The sequence below is a fragment of the Mya arenaria genome, chromosome 7 (genome assembly GCF_026914265.1).
Source record: "Mya arenaria isolate MELC-2E11 chromosome 7, ASM2691426v1".
In the NCBI taxonomy this organism is placed as follows: Eukaryota; Metazoa; Mollusca; class Bivalvia; order Myida; family Myidae; genus Mya; species Mya arenaria.
Genome location: NC_069128.1, coordinates 38,752,502 through 38,768,231, shown reverse-complemented (window position 1 = coordinate 38,768,231; position 15,730 = coordinate 38,752,502). Strand labels below are relative to the sequence as shown.

Sequence of the window (15,730 nt, the reverse complement as noted above, 5' to 3'; positions counted from 1 at the left end):
TCAAAAGTGTACTATATCGCACAATAAGAGCGCTTTTATAAGGCTTTCATGCTGTTTGAAATGTATTTAATTCATGAGTATTTTAAATTGTCGTACTTGCAAGTGTATAAATTTTGAAGATTTCTAAAATGTCATAGTTTGATGTCATGATGTCATATTTAAGGCGGTAAGTTCATCGTTTTATTCGCTTGGGTTTGCCTACTGAGTCATTTTCACTAGTACTGAGTGTCCATGTGAGAGGCCTACAATAACTATCCCAGGCAAGGGATCGGATCCGGGACCTCTTTTTGGGAGGCCTTTGAGACCACCCGAGTGCAAGTTGGTTTTCCCCGGTCTTCAGTGAATATACGGTATAAACGATTTGATGGTAAAAAAAATCATTCAATTTCCAAAATTTTAGCTTCATTCTTTAATACATATAGTACACTGATATGTGACGACTGGAATGACTTATGTTTAAGCTTTAACGGTGGCTATTCATATTTCTGTTTGTATCTTTCTTAAATGATGGCTATTTTAATAACTTCATAGTCAAAATGCATATCCGTTTTATACTTTAAATTGATTTTTTCTGTACTTACTATTATTGTATAGGTAAGATGTCTATGACAATGATTGAATAGTAAATGTTTATAACTATTTAAACTATTATATCTATAGCAATAGATACGGTCAAAATGAGCTAAAATTTCTGAACTGGAAATAGCCTTTATCAACAGCACAAATACACAAGTTAATGCATATATTGTAGTAATGTTTACACTGCTGAGAACCTTAGACACGTTACTATAGGACAAAACATATTTTAGTGCAATAGTTCGTGTTCTTCGTATACAGAATGTATGAATGAGATTGAATGTGGGACGGTTCTGTTCGCCTTTAGATTCTTATAAATGTTATTCGACTGGGACCTAACTAGGTTGTTTCACTTTACGCCGAAAAGTAATGATTGCCCCGTAGGCGTTTTGTACTCGTTGAAAACGATTTAAATATATCGTTAACTAGGTGTAGTAAATATCACTTTTAAATGTATTAACGTACTAATATCATGCAATGTATATACCGAAACATATACACAATGACATAAATTACATATTAGGTTTTACGGTAAGCACAGTAGTTAGCATATATGCTTCTATTTCTGACCGCGGCGTATGTGCGTCTTGTTTGCGGTCACCAATCCCAACAATTGGGTTTTCATCTTGTTCTCCGGATGCAACAGAACACAAAATAACTCTGACTTTGCATGACATCGTGCTAACGAAAGAGATCAATAAAATGTTGTAGAATATAATGAAGTTGCCATATAATCAGCTTGCCGTAAATATGATGCGGTGTAAGAAAGGGAAAACGTAATGTTGTTTTAACAACGTTGTATGTTTATTGTTGTTTTTCTGTACTTCGCCATCACTTTTACGCATTAATGATACTCGTCCATCATGCAATTCGCATATATCTTTGTTATATCATACACATTGGTGTAGCTTAACATAACACTTTCTCATATACAATAATCGATCGTTAAACATATATTTAAAACGTCTCAGTTCTTGTTACGCCTTAGTGTTAAGGTTTGAAACGATTTCTACGGAGTAAAACTGTTCATAATCTGTACAAACGTGATTTTATTGACAGCTTTACATTCACTTTACTCGATATTATCTAGTTTAAAAACATGAGATTACATTTTAACCCTAAATGAACGATTAATACTAAGTCAAGTTGTTACTATGTTTAAACGTAATTTCAGTGACAGCGTTAACTGCACTCAGCTTTATTACACACTCTTTATTATCTTGTTATTCTCGTGATATTGCTAATCATACATGTATTTATATTTTCAGTGATTCATGTATGAAAATATAGGTTTTACAGTGAAATAATTCATAATATTTTACAAATAGTCATAACTTCATCCCACAAACCACACTTGCGCATTAAAGAACGTTTTCACTTCATTCCTTTTATCTTAAACTGCATTAGCAAATGACATGGCATCAAAACAGATTGAGTGTGACATGTGTTGTAATGAAAATGCAGTTGGATATTGCGAAACTTGTGGAAACCTTGGAGAAACTTGTATAGAGATTCACAAGACAGGAAAAGTGTTTCAAACTCACAATGTCAGTTTAAATAAGGAAAATAGTGTAAACCCAAAGGTCGCCAAGCGTGACATCACCGAAGAAAGATGCAAGCAGCATCCGACAGAGAGAACGATATTTCTTTGTAAAATTCATGATTCCATGCTTTGTGGCAGATGCTTCCATTCGGAACATCCTTCTTGCCTGAAAGAGGTTATTGACTTGTTGCATGAAGATGTAAGCATTGATTGCGATAAAGTCAACTGGATGAAATCACTGTTCAATGAGCTAAAAGCAGAAATTGTGATTTTGAAAGATGAAGCAGAACACAGTAAGGAGAGCTACGAGAATAATGCTGATAAATGCGTGAAAGAGTGTATGGAATTAGGAAATAAAATAAAACAACAAGTAAATGAATTGACAAGAAACATTAAAAACGGAATAAGAGAGAAATATGAAGAAAATGTGAACACCTATTCCTATATTACTAAGACGTGTGATGAGAAAACCAAGTGGTGTGACAATGAAGAAAGCAAAATTGATGATTTTGTTGACAATAGAATGGCTGGGCGCTTGTACCTAGTGAGTAGACATTTTGAGAAAGAGGTTTCGGACGCAAGATCCCAACTTAAAGAAATCAAACACAAACGCACGTTTAAAGGTATTGACTTTAAAGAAAACAAAGTAGTTCTGAAATGTGTGTTTGAGGACTTGGAGGAACTTTGTGAACAACACGAAGAAGTCACAGGAAGCGACGATGGACATGCCAACGATGTTGTCGCATTGATCACGGAAATAAACAAGGTATCGCTTACTGTGTTCATTACTAGATAGCATAATTCAAACTCAATTACAAGTTCACCATCAACCAGAGTGTCGATTGTTCATTCAATGAATTACTCTGCACTATATATTTTACTAAATAAAGCTGAAAGTTTACTGAAATGATTTATGATATGGTTTGTCAAGTGTATCTGATTGCATTGTTTTTATTTATAAGAATATCAAATGTGACCACATCTGACCGATGCTATAATCATTTGAAACGTGTATCATAGTATGTTCTATGTTTGCATATTGTAGACACGGCGAGAGCTAACTTCCTTGTTGAAACACTCAAGAAGTGAATTAGACGAATCAGAAAAGGTTTGTACAAGTTTGAACTTTCGATTTAATGTTAATATGAATAATATGCATTACCATAATTTATACTGATCACTTATGTAACAAACTCCATATTTTTTTAAAGAAAAGACAGTTACTGCGTGATGAGCTGAAACAAGTACAACAAGACCTGGATAATTCAGAAAAGGTGAGATGTTGTACAAAAAGGAAATTGTCATGAAAATGTATTATCGCAGTTTATACTAATTAATAATGCAACAAAATCCACATATGTTTGCAGACAAGAAAATCACTGCGTGATGAGCTACAACAAGTGAAATAAGACCTGTATAAATCAGAAACGGTAAGATGTTGCACGAAATGGATCTTAACATATAATATGTATTATCCTAATTTATTCTGATAACTAATGTAACAAACTCCAAAAATGTTTACAGACAAGACAATCACAGCGTGATGAGGTACACAAAGTGAAACAAGACCTGGATTATTTAGAAAATGTAATTTTGTTTTCAGACAAGACAATCACTGCGTGATGAGATACACAAAGTGAAACAAGACCTGGATTATTTAGAAAATGTAATTTGTTGTACAAAATTATCTTTTCATACAAGGAGAATTGCACATAATATCATAACGACCACAATTGATTGGTCATGTTTCATCTAAAATGTAATGCTCGTTTGTTGTTGTTTTATGAATCATTTTGCTGATCTAGAAAACATTATTTTGTTTTACTTCTTGCGTTAAAAAAACAAAAAAGTGTGGGATATGGGAAGCAACCATAAAGTACACCCCTATATTTAAGTTGATCAATAAATAAAAGGTTTATGCACAAAACAGATTAAACAGATGCACATTTATAGTTCAAAGAGCCGTGACTGTACCTTAAAACTTGATAGTTTCGTTGTTTTAGGGTATCAAAACTTTATTATTATTATTATTTTGACGAATGGTTACTGAATATATAGGTTAGGTAAACGATTGTTCTATGTTCGATTTTCCCAGGATTAGCGAAAACACGTTTACTTACATACTTATTGATACATCACTTCTTCCAGTAATTGAGAAAAAAAAAACATTGTTATAACTTTACTTGAGATTTTACACTTTTCGGTAACAAAAATATATCTTTAAATGCATCTAACGTATGTTATTATGCCCCCCGCGAAGAAGAGGGGTATATTGCTTTGCACATGTCGGTCGGTAGGTCGGTCGGTAGGTCGGTCGGTCGGTACGTCGGTAGACCAAAGCTTGTCCGAGTGATAACTCAACAATTCCTGGACGTATGGTCATCAAACTTGACATGAAGGTTGGGCCTGACCAGTAGATGACCACTGTTGATATTAGGGCTCATCAGATCAAAGGTCAGGGTCACAGTGACCTTAAATGGTAAATAATTGTAAAGTTTGTCCAAGTGATAACTCGACAATGCCTAGACCTATGGTCATCAAACTTGACATGAAGGTTGGGCCTGACCAGTGGATGAACCCTATTGATTTAAGGGCTCATCAGGTCTAAGTCACTGTGACCTTTAATGGAAAAAGAAATTTAAAGTTTGTCCAAGTGATAACTCAACAATGCTTAGACCTATGATCATCAAACTTAATATGGAAGTTGGGCCTGAGAAGTAGATGACCACTGTCATTTTGGATGTCATTAGGTCAAAGACAAAAGGTCACAGTAACCTTGAATGGTAAAATATTGTTCGTGTGATAACGCTATCATGCCTGCACCCATGGCCTTCAAACTTGACTAGAAGGTTTGGCCTGAGCATTAGATGACTCCCTTTGTTTTTGGGGGTCGTTGGGCCAAAGGTCAAGGTCACAATGACCTTGAATGGGAAAATGTTGTCCTAGTGATAACTCCACAATGCTTGCACCCATGGACCTCAATCTTGACTTGGAGGTTGGACCTGACCAGTAGATGGCCCTTTTGATTTGAGTGGGTCATTGGGCCAAAGGTCAAGGTCACAGTGACCTTGAATGTTAAAAGGTTGTCCAAGTGATAACTCAACAATGCCTGCACCTATGACCCTCAAACTTAACTTGGAGGTTGGGCCTGACCAGTAGATAACCCCTATTGATTTAACAGGTCAAAGGTCAAGGTCAGAGTGACCTAGAAAGCAAACTCGACAATTCCTGGACGTATGGTCATTTAACTTGACATGAAGGTTGGGCCTGACCAGTAGATGACCCCTCTTCACTTTGGGGTCAACGGGCCAAAGTTAAGTTTAAAGTGACCTTAAAAGCAAACTCGACAATTCCTGAACGTATGGTCATCAAAATTGACATGAAGGTTGGGCCTGACCAGTAGATGGCCACTCTTGACTTTGGGGTCATCAGGTCAAAAGTCAAGTTCACAGTGAACTTGAGTGCGAAAATGTTTTGAGTGATAACTTAACAATGCCTGCACCCATGGCCCTCAAACTTGACTTGGAGTTGTGTCTAACCTGTAGATGACCCCTTATGATTTTAGGGCTCATCGGGTCAAAGGCCAAGGTCACAGTGACCTTGAAGCTTGTCTGTTTGATAACCTGTCAACGGCACCTGCACCCATGGCCCTCAAAGTTGACATTTAGATTTTTGGTGACAAGCTGATGACTCCTATGTATTTTGAAGTCATAGAGTCAAAGGTTATGCCCATAACACACTATATCCTCACACTTTGAATGGTCATAATCTTAAAACTACCTAAACGGCATCCAATGTCTGTGAAAAATCAGCTGGCATTTCGGTCCATGCATATTTCATTCAATTGTCCATATAATCCTGACAACATGGCGCTCAGGGAGGGGGTCATAATGTTCGACAAACATCTATTGTTAATGTACTAATTTGCCTTCATATTTCTTGTAAAAATGTAGTGTGTTGACATGTAATCCAGCCTTAGGCTAGTACAATAAAACATATTGCTTTAAATGTTTATACTCCATTTCCCGGTATCCAAATTTAAGTAGTTAGACTGGATGAATGGCTACCCTTTTCTAAAATCCGGTAAAGATTTGGATGAAAGAAGTTGAAGGATTTGATTTTTTTTAGTTTTGAATTTGGCTCCCGCTAACGAACAAATATTGCCCGTTGTGTTTGCCCACAGACACCGTTTTAGTACTGTAGGTCTTACTAACGGTGAAACCACCACTATTTAAAAACATCAAATATGACCAAATCTGATCGATGCTATAATCATATGTAAAAACGTGTATCATATTTTGCACTATCTTAGACACGGCGAGAGCTCATTGCGTTTTTAAAAAGGCAAAAAATGGATTAGAATCAGAAAAGATTTGTTTGAAATTTCGATTTAATGTCAATATGAAACCTCCGTGAAGTAATTTAAAACAGTTTTTGTCTGTCTGTCTGTCTTGTTTGGTAAGATGGTTGTCTCCAGTTAAGTGTCTGTTTGATATTAGTTGTGTCTTTATACAGGGTGTTTGTGCAAATGTATTGTATTATAAAGCATAATTATAGCACAGTATTTCCTTTCCTAGAAGCATGTAAATCCTAGATAGAAAAAAAATCAGACACTTTTCGGGATATCCAACTTTTTTATTTTAATGTACTGGGGCATCAGTTGTAAAATATGATTGAAGAGTGCAAACGTCAGGGCATCGGACTTATATAATATTAATTTGGTCGAAATCATACCATCGGGTTTATCAAACCGGTCAATTTGTAATTATAATGGTCAGACCCTTTGCCATCGTTGCCACAATATATTTACAATGCTGTGTGTATACAGGACCGGTGTTATACTTGAGCATAGGAACACTGTTTAATGTTTCTATTAGTCTGATATTCTAACGTGTTGATTTTAATACGAGCTTGTCAAAGTATCATTTTTGAACGTTTCTGTATAAAATTTATGTTGCATGTATATCAATAAAATTATTTTATGCTAAACAGCACCATTGAAATACGCTACTAGTTTCGCCTGTTATGTCTCTGACACGAAAGGTGTTCGAAAACGAGTAGCGATGAATCCGATAAAGTAAAAGCAATACTTTATGACAATTGTATGTAAATAAAAACAAATGCATTTCCTTGCTAAAGTAATTAATGATTTTTCATTTTACTATAATTTTGATAAAAAAATGTGAAAATTATGTTGAATATTTATATATGGTAGTACACGTTATTAATTTTCAGTTTCATTGCACCGCTTATAATTATTGATTTGGCATAATATGGCGGAAAAAAAAAATGTTAATAAAAATCAAACTGTAAAAGCAAATACTGTTTTATAAAGTTAGGAATGTGCCGAAATGTAGTTAACACGCTAATATTAACATTGGCTTTCTAGAAAAAAATGTATGCAAATTGTTTGGTACTTATTTGTTTTATTTATTATTTGCATCGTGCAGAGTTGAGTTGATATTACAAATACTTTAAACGTTAGGATAAACTAAGTGGAAAGTTTGAAATAAGTTAACATCAAAGATTTTCTAGGCCTGCTATCCCAGTTTCACACAAACCTAAATCCAAGCAAAGACGTTTTGGAATGCTAGTATAACCGTTCATCTGATAAGAGGATTTCAAGACGGAAAATGTCTTATCGTATCATTCGTAGATGTTTAGTTTTATTTGTATGTAATATGTATTGTCATAATTAATACGGGTTACTAATGTAACGAAGCCCCATTCATGTTCACAGACAAGAAAGTCACTGTGTGATGAGCTGACACAAGTGAAACAAGACTTGGATAGATCAGAAAAGGTAAGATGTTGCACAAAAAAAAGGATCTTTTCATACGAAAAAAATGGCCTTACTATCATAAAGATTACAGAATGTCAGGTTTCATCTAAAATTAATTCTTTGGCGTTAAGAGAGAAAATAATTGTTGGAATCAGATGAGGATTCGTAAAGAACATCATACATTTTAAGCTTATCGAACATTGAAAGATTCTGCATAATACATTCAAACGTGTGAATACTTATAAGTCACAGAGTCGAGACTGTACCTTAAAATTTGATATATTCCTGGCTTTCTGTACCCCAACATAGGTAATCTGATCTTTTGCATTTAGGGTTATAACTATACTTATTGTTATCAATTTGATGGATAGACATGATACCCAGCCTAATGGATATTTAGACAAGATAAAGGAAAGTTGTTAGTTAGCTTTACCTGGGATAGACATGATTACCGAATACACAATTTGATTACATACGTATTGATACAAAACTTCTTTCAGTAATGGCATTAAAACACATTTATTATTCTGCTTGAGTTTTGACATTGAAATTTTAGGTAACCATCAAAATAATATTATTTGTGTACTAGTTTGACATGATAATTATTGTGGCAAAAATTGACGGTCAATCTAACCTAGTAAAATCAGCTATGTAGAATTGGATGTATAGTGAACCTTTTCAAAATGTCCCTTCCGGCATATACGTTGATAAAATTAGTTTAAGGATTCACATTTATCGTTACTCTCGTAAACAAACGCATAATGTCCGTCCTATTTGGCCACCAACCTCGTTAATGTACGTACTGTAGATAATGCATATTGAGAAATCACCGCCCGTTAATCTTTGCATGCAAGTATAATACTTGACTCTGTATGAAAAAGAACTTTACAACTATTTCCTAAATGTAATTCAATAATTGGCTTCTGACATGATTATTTACGTCTAAACTGTTACTGTTTACTTAAGGGTGATATAATATCGCCTGTTTTTCTATCCTATTGTATCATGTTTATTGTACACATAAAGACGCTGTCTGCACTTGTGGCAAGGCGTTTTAATAGATAATATTTTTCAGTAGTGAGTGATTATTGTAGAGATTTTAAAATGTAAAAACGAACATCTTTCGGACCTAAACAACCATGTATTTGCATACATGATACTTAATTCAACGCTCGGCATATTATTAATTTCATTCAATATCTTTTCCAAAATCATCTACCAAAAGTTTTGATTAGTCTATATTTCTAGATATGAATCATGAAATAAGTGGTCATATATTATATACCTCAAGTTGTGTATACTTGTTCATCTAAGAATCTAGTAAACTACATTAAATTGAAATAATTAGTTTGATGTTAACTACATCTTCATCGTCTAAACAATAGTGTGGCCATGCAGTAGTTGTACAATAGATTTAACATTTGTAGGTAGCATAGGTGTTATCGATGGGAAAAAAGAAACTAGATATTACACATAAATACTTAAAATGTGTTGAAATATTTTGAACTTGATGCGTTATACTTTAACAAACACACTGGGTAAAATTAATTATCGACCAGTGTTAGATTAGTTTTATCATAGTGTTTCGGAGAAGAAAACAGCCAAATATATACATAGGTCTCACATGCGTGGCTGATTAGCCGAATACCACAAAACAATATCAATACTCTCACTACATGCATTGTAGAAATGCTGTACCCTGATATATATTTACTACTTTAATTTCGTTAATAATCAAAATACATACAAATAGTAATTAGCACTTTACCTTTAAAGATGTTTGCTATCTATATTGTGACTTCACTTGTTATGTTCATGCCGTCGTTTCCTCTTTAGAACACTAAGTTCTGAAAATCTTAAAAACTGTGTAATGGAATCGAGAAGAAGTATCAGGTATAAGATAACCACTTCATTCCAATAAAACAAAATGTTCATTAAACGTACGACTTGCTGGATAATGTCCATTATGCAATAAATAAAATTCCGATAATAAACCTACTGAAGGATATAAGAGCATTATGAATTACAAATAATGTTCTTCTCCTCTTAAACAGCAAGACATGCACTTTCTCTTTGTTAACGTTAATCGAACATACGCCGAACAATGGATACACATATATTTGGAACGATTAACTTTCAAAGCTTATTACTTAACCGAAAACTAATTGTCCATTGTTGCCCAATCTAACCTTAATACCTTTTTAGAACATTCTGATTTTAAAAGTGTTGCTTTATACCATTGCAGTGTGTTTCTGTTTCTTTAAGGAAAGAGCTGTAGTTCAGGCGAAGTTTCCACAAATCAAAGAATACTTCAACTGTAAGTTACCCTTAAATGCCTACGTTCTGTACAAGTACATTGACATCAGTAATTGACAAAGGATTGTAAGACTTTAATATTTTATTAATGCAAAATGAATTCAAAAACATTGCTTCATAATACTTGAAAGTTATAAAAGGTTTTTTAATATCAAACTAAATGTTAGCTGGTATGTGTTGTTCTTTTAGTAAATAATGATATGAATGTTTAAGCAATAAGACATGCGGTGCCTTTAAGTCTGTTGTTGAATGGACATTTTTGCTATTAAAAGAACATTTTTGAAAATATAAAGCGTGCTCGAACTCGTTATTTAGAGGACCGTTATTTATGCAATTTTGTTTTTTAAGGGATTCAACCCATTGGGACAGTTGAGGTCAAGAAGAGCACATACAATATGGGTTATGGAGAACAACGTATTATCATGTTGATTTTTACTTTCCCGGATGGCATTCAGACGGTAATCATTTTTTTGTAATTTCTTTTTTTCATCATTGATTTTTGTTTCAAGCTAACAGATACTTGCAAAGCAACAGATTGACATTTTCACAATGTAGTATCATATAAGTGCACGTTCACCAGTGATTTGTGCACTGCATGGAAATGCTGCAATTTACAGGCTGAGTCTCGTCTCATAAAACGTGCCATGTTTTTAAATACTTTTCTTATTTAAAATATAGTTATTTATTTTAGAAAACAAAAAAAAAATTCTGTAAATGACTAGTGCAATTAATCGAGGAGATTTACAAAACTCCTACGCAATCGAAAATACAGGCATTTGGGACAGATCAGATAATATGTCTGGTGTTACATCGTAAGCGGCAAAGTGAACGCTTATTTATGCAAGACATAGTTACAATATTGTTCCATTTCGACTTTGGTCAGTTTATAACTTTTAGAGCCACGAAGATGTGTTCTGTGATAAACATAGTATTTCAACCGATATATTTGTAATAAATTCACTCATCTCGGACGTTATAAATATTTAGTTGAGTAAAACCCCTACTTAAAGTGGAACAGTGCAGTCAGTATTTAATACCGTCGCAATAACCATTTAGGATTTTTAAACAATAAAATGTAAATGCAAAGTTTAAACACATAACAGGCCCTTTAAGATTCTACGTGTTGACACTTCAGTCCGTAAAAGAAAGCATCAGTACAGATAACGGTATTCACAATGTCTTTTTTCGTGTAGTATAGGTATCTATTTTTTTAAATGCCCCCGAAAATGATTCTCTTGAACGCAAACATTTGTTTGGGTCTAAAAGATCTGTCACGAAAAACCATATCTTACATCAGTTTATGTAAATAAACTATCGTTTTATGATGTTACGTACATATTTCCTGCAATGTAGTGTAATAGTGATGAGTGTCAGATATATTTTACCTTATGTGTGTCCGGTAATAAATAGTAGAACTACCTGCCTGTATATGAAAGCAATTCAAGTATCAGATAGGATCATAACTTGTAAAAATATCATGACGTTATTTCCCGTCGCAATATGTGTGGACCGAGACGTCATTTAAACCGTTTGCGTTATGAAAAGGTTTCATATGTGTGATCATTGGGAAGAAAATGAGTCAGTTTATCTCCGTCCCCTCCAAGACCCACAATGAAAGAATGGAATGTCCGTAACTTTAAAGGAAGATGATTAGAATCATGGTCAAGTTAATATACATCAATTTAGTTACATTGCTTTATTATTTACATTGATTTTGAGACACAAATGGCATTATTACAACTGATCTGAAGTTGTGTTACTTAAATTGTTATGGACAATGCCTAAAGGAACTAGAAATAAGAACATCTGGTCCGGATAAATTATAATGAGTATTTTTTCAGTTAATTTAAACTTGTTTATGTTATAAAGTCAGAGCAGTTCCTTTGAAACAACACAATTGTATGTTAACTTCAAGATGTGACCAATGGATAATCATGACAAAATAGGGTTATATGAATTATGAAAATTAAAATATGTGAAAAATATATATGAAAGAATGGCGTAACTAATGTGTCCCCCCTGTAAGCATATATGTTTTCAACAGTAATACTATTCCCACCATAAACACTTAAACCTGAGATATAATTGTATGAATGACAAAACGAACATTTACAGTCCTAATAATGCTATTACAATAGCTAATATCTAAAGTATATATCGTAATATGCATTAATGGTTTACTTGTATGTACGACTGTTGAACAAAATATATAAAACACCTTACGAGAATAGTTAGCAATTTCATACTGCGATTATTAAAAAAGCGTGAATTAAGTAAAGTAACCTGAATGTACAATAAGAGTAACATAATTTATATTGAGTGATTAAATAACGTTGACTACTACTTTTAAATTAAGTTGTAACTACTTCTTTTCGAATATACAGAATATATCTTTTAAGCCATCATATATGACCAAAGAATGTTTTCATCAAAAAAACCCAACTCATCACGTTTTAGATAATTTATTTTGAAAATAAAATCAACCTGCATTTATAAAAAAATATGGCAAAAACAAATTTTAAACCTATTGTTGAAGCCTACGGCTTCAGTACTAAATATGAGTTGGCGAAAAAATTGTTAAAACAAGATTCGATGTTATAGCATTTTTTGCTATGTTTTAAAACTGGCAGACTTTTTAACACCAACTTCCGGGGAAATTAACACAATTATTAACTAATACACTTAATAAGCCTCCAATCATCATGCCAACTGTATAGCGTGGTTTTCAACCAATATTGGAAACGACCCGTCTACAAACAAAGAAGAATATTCTCTAAAAATGACTGATTTGATATTTACGTATCATGAACCCATGACCTATCATGAAACAAACTTTAACACTTGTAGAACGGTTTTTGATCTAATGTTAAACAAATCATGATTGGTTTCGTCTTATAACCTTTCAAACACTTTTTTCAGTAAAAAGTGACCACTGGATATTTAGAACATCTTATGAAGGAATGACAGTCTACGTCATTATTGATTGAATGTTTAGGCGAGGGACGTCCCTAGGGTATAGCAAAAGGTTATTCAAAAACGGAGTATTTAGAAATTTAAATAGAATACCAATACAACTACAAAAATAAGTATACAAATAATACTAAAAGATTTTTTGAGAGTTCAGTGTAGGATTGTAATCCATTAAACTCGTGACCAGATGTTTTTCTATGAAACTTGAGAAATAAGATACGACCTAACACTGACATCATGAAATATTCACTGTTTACATTACCAAACAGCTCTGTGTACCGTAATGTTATGTAGTTGTAAAGCTTAAAATAGAAATGTTTGTTGTTAAAATGCCACGTTTAAATATGTTGTTTTAGATTAAGATTAGACACAACATTTGAATATATTGAATCACATCTGTGAGTGCATGTATGGGATGTGATATAATGTGATATTAGCCTCATAACCTCATAACATAAAGCAATAAATGTATAAACTGTAAAAGTGACATTACTTTTCAGTTAGATAAAAATAAAATTGGTTTAAGGACTATCGTTTGATACAAGAATTCTGTTGAAACGGCATCGACAAGCCAAGTAATCAAAAAATCAATTCCCTGAATGACATTCTATGACTTCCTATAGAAAAAAAGCAATATTACTTCAATGATAATAATTAGGAAGATTCAAAGAAGCACTTGGGCAACCGATTAACACATACAGCATGGATTTGCAACATGATAAAGGTATATCTTGATAACAACATGCTTGACAAAATGGAGCTAACAGACGTGGTCGACTGACGGAGAAAAAAAAACTGAGATAAACCCTCCTTCTTGCGAAAACTCAGAAACCCGTTTGGCATCCAGATTTACAGGATGTATATTGTACCATTAGATGCTGGGCCTCCTTACCCATAAGTTCTTCAACAATAAAGTATAAAAAAATATATCATTTACACAATTCTTGTATACATACTATATCAAGTTATACAAACTTACATAACATCGCTATTTTTTGCAGACAAGTAAAAACAAATAGATTATTTTATAACTTATTTGCATAAAGACATAAACCTTTCACCATAAACATTTGCTTATAAAATTGAACAATCAATTGAATCGATGTGAACGTATCAGTTCCCCAAAGCTGAATTACTTTACATTCATATGCGCAAGATATTATCGTTTGTATGAATCACTCGTGCTTAAAAAACGCCACCTGTCAGTTATTCCATTATAAACAAGGAAAATTAGCTTTCTTCTAATTCGTTTTACTCAAACGTATTTCCCTGAATAACATTCTATAACCTCCTATAGAAAACAACAAAATCCATATTATTTCAATACTATTATTTTGGTCTCAGAGAAGCACCCGGGAAACCGATGAAATAAAAAGAACGGGAAATCTGATGTTAATCATCAATTTTTAATATGATGATCTTTTTCAAATTAACCCATTGTTGATTGTTAAGATATTTTAAACTTCTGTTTACAAACTTATTTTCGAAGACAAACATTTTAGAAAACTTTACAAATGTCGATTTTGCTAGATTCACTTAAACTTACATCCATGATTTTCGACATTCTGTCCTTAACTCCATTGTTGACAACATACGTTTCACCAGCAGATCTTAATCAATGGTAACTATATTTCTAAAAATCGTAAATATGAGGAACAAGTGTCAGAAAAATTCATCTCACATGTTCGTATTAGATATCAATAAACAGCTTATACGAATAAACCCCCAACAGAGCTATTGAAAAAGTGTCTTCGGCTTCTTACGTCTGTACGAGGACACTTTTGAACCAAAAACTCGTAGTGTACTTTGTATAGGTCAGAGTTTATAAAGTAATTTTTCGCTAACAAGTAACCTAAGGAAGCGGAGCGCAGTGCAGCAAAGCGACCGTAGTTTCTTATTCACAAAGAAATTATTTAATAAATTCTAGCGTTAGCCCCTCCAAAATTGCATCAGCATTATGATTAAACCGTGCTCCTGTTTAAAAGACTTGTCAGTCAATTCAATATATTGTGAGGTCATTTAAATCAGCGTTGGCTCTGAAAATGCGCCTTTGCATATGCAAACATTAGGTGTGGCTATATGCGCATGCGTAGTTATAGCAATTAATTAAATCCTAAAGAGTCGTCTTCAGAAAAAAGTAACGATTCTTCACAAATAAGAAACGAAACATTTTAAAAATCTAGCGCCCCTGATTGGCTGACAATGTAGGGCAAAGACTAAATCATGTAGAGACGCTATAAATTTGGATACACTCATCCTTCATTTTAGATCAATGAATCGTTAGTAAAACTTGACACAACCTGTAAGTTCTAGCTATGATAATCATCGAAATGTCTCAATATGTGTAAACATTGTTTTCGTTTTATAACTTTGTATCAATTACATAACATTCAAAAGATATCTACTAAAGCCAGGACAGATGAAACCAGCAAAGTCACTAGACACCTGCCCGTTTAGCACTTCGTATTTATGAAAATAAATATATTTTGCAAAAGTAAAATCTTCAGGAGGCAAAATATCCTTTCTCCCTAAACCGCAAGTTA

At 33.3% G+C, this 15,730-nt stretch overlaps 2 protein-coding genes across 2 annotated transcripts in view; both read left to right on the top strand.

Annotated features, from left to right (window-relative positions):
* Positions 1-1,991: 1,991 nt before the first annotated feature.
* LOC128241125 (uncharacterized) lies at positions 1,992-3,528 on the top strand. The gene is made up of 4 exons (XM_052958100.1): positions 1,992-2,885; positions 3,165-3,227; positions 3,331-3,393; positions 3,487-3,528. Exons 1-4 carry the CDS (start codon positions 1,992-1,994, stop codon positions 3,526-3,528), a joined length of 1,062 nt encoding a protein of 353 aa, XP_052814060.1.
* A 6-nt stretch (positions 3,529-3,534) lies between these two features.
* Positions 3,535-15,730, top strand: part of LOC128241892 (E3 ubiquitin-protein ligase DTX3L-like) — a 33,146-nt gene continuing 20,950 nt past the window's right edge. The window contains exons 1-5 of the mRNA XM_052959014.1: positions 3,535-3,549; positions 3,723-3,785; positions 7,860-7,922; positions 10,167-10,218; positions 10,566-10,675. Of these exons, the coding sequence (XP_052814974.1) occupies positions 10,613-10,675 (63 nt within the window). The 5' untranslated portion in view covers positions 3,535-3,549; positions 3,723-3,785; positions 7,860-7,922; positions 10,167-10,218; positions 10,566-10,612. The remainder of the gene's footprint in view (positions 3,550-3,722; positions 3,786-7,859; positions 7,923-10,166; positions 10,219-10,565; positions 10,676-15,730) is intronic.

Bases quoted from the DNA above. Each gene is read 5' to 3' on its own strand.
- LOC128241125 (XM_052958100.1), top strand. From the start codon at position 1,992: ATGGCATCAAAACAGATTGAGTGTGACATGTGTTGTAATGAAAATGCA. The intron at 2,886-3,164 runs GTATCGCTTACT...TGCATATTGTAG, and splicing joins TGATCACGGAAATAAACAAG to ACACGGCGAGAGCTAACTTC. The intron at 3,394-3,486 runs GTGAGATGTTGT...ATATGTTTGCAG, and splicing joins ACCTGGATAATTCAGAAAAG to ACAAGAAAATCACTGCGTGA.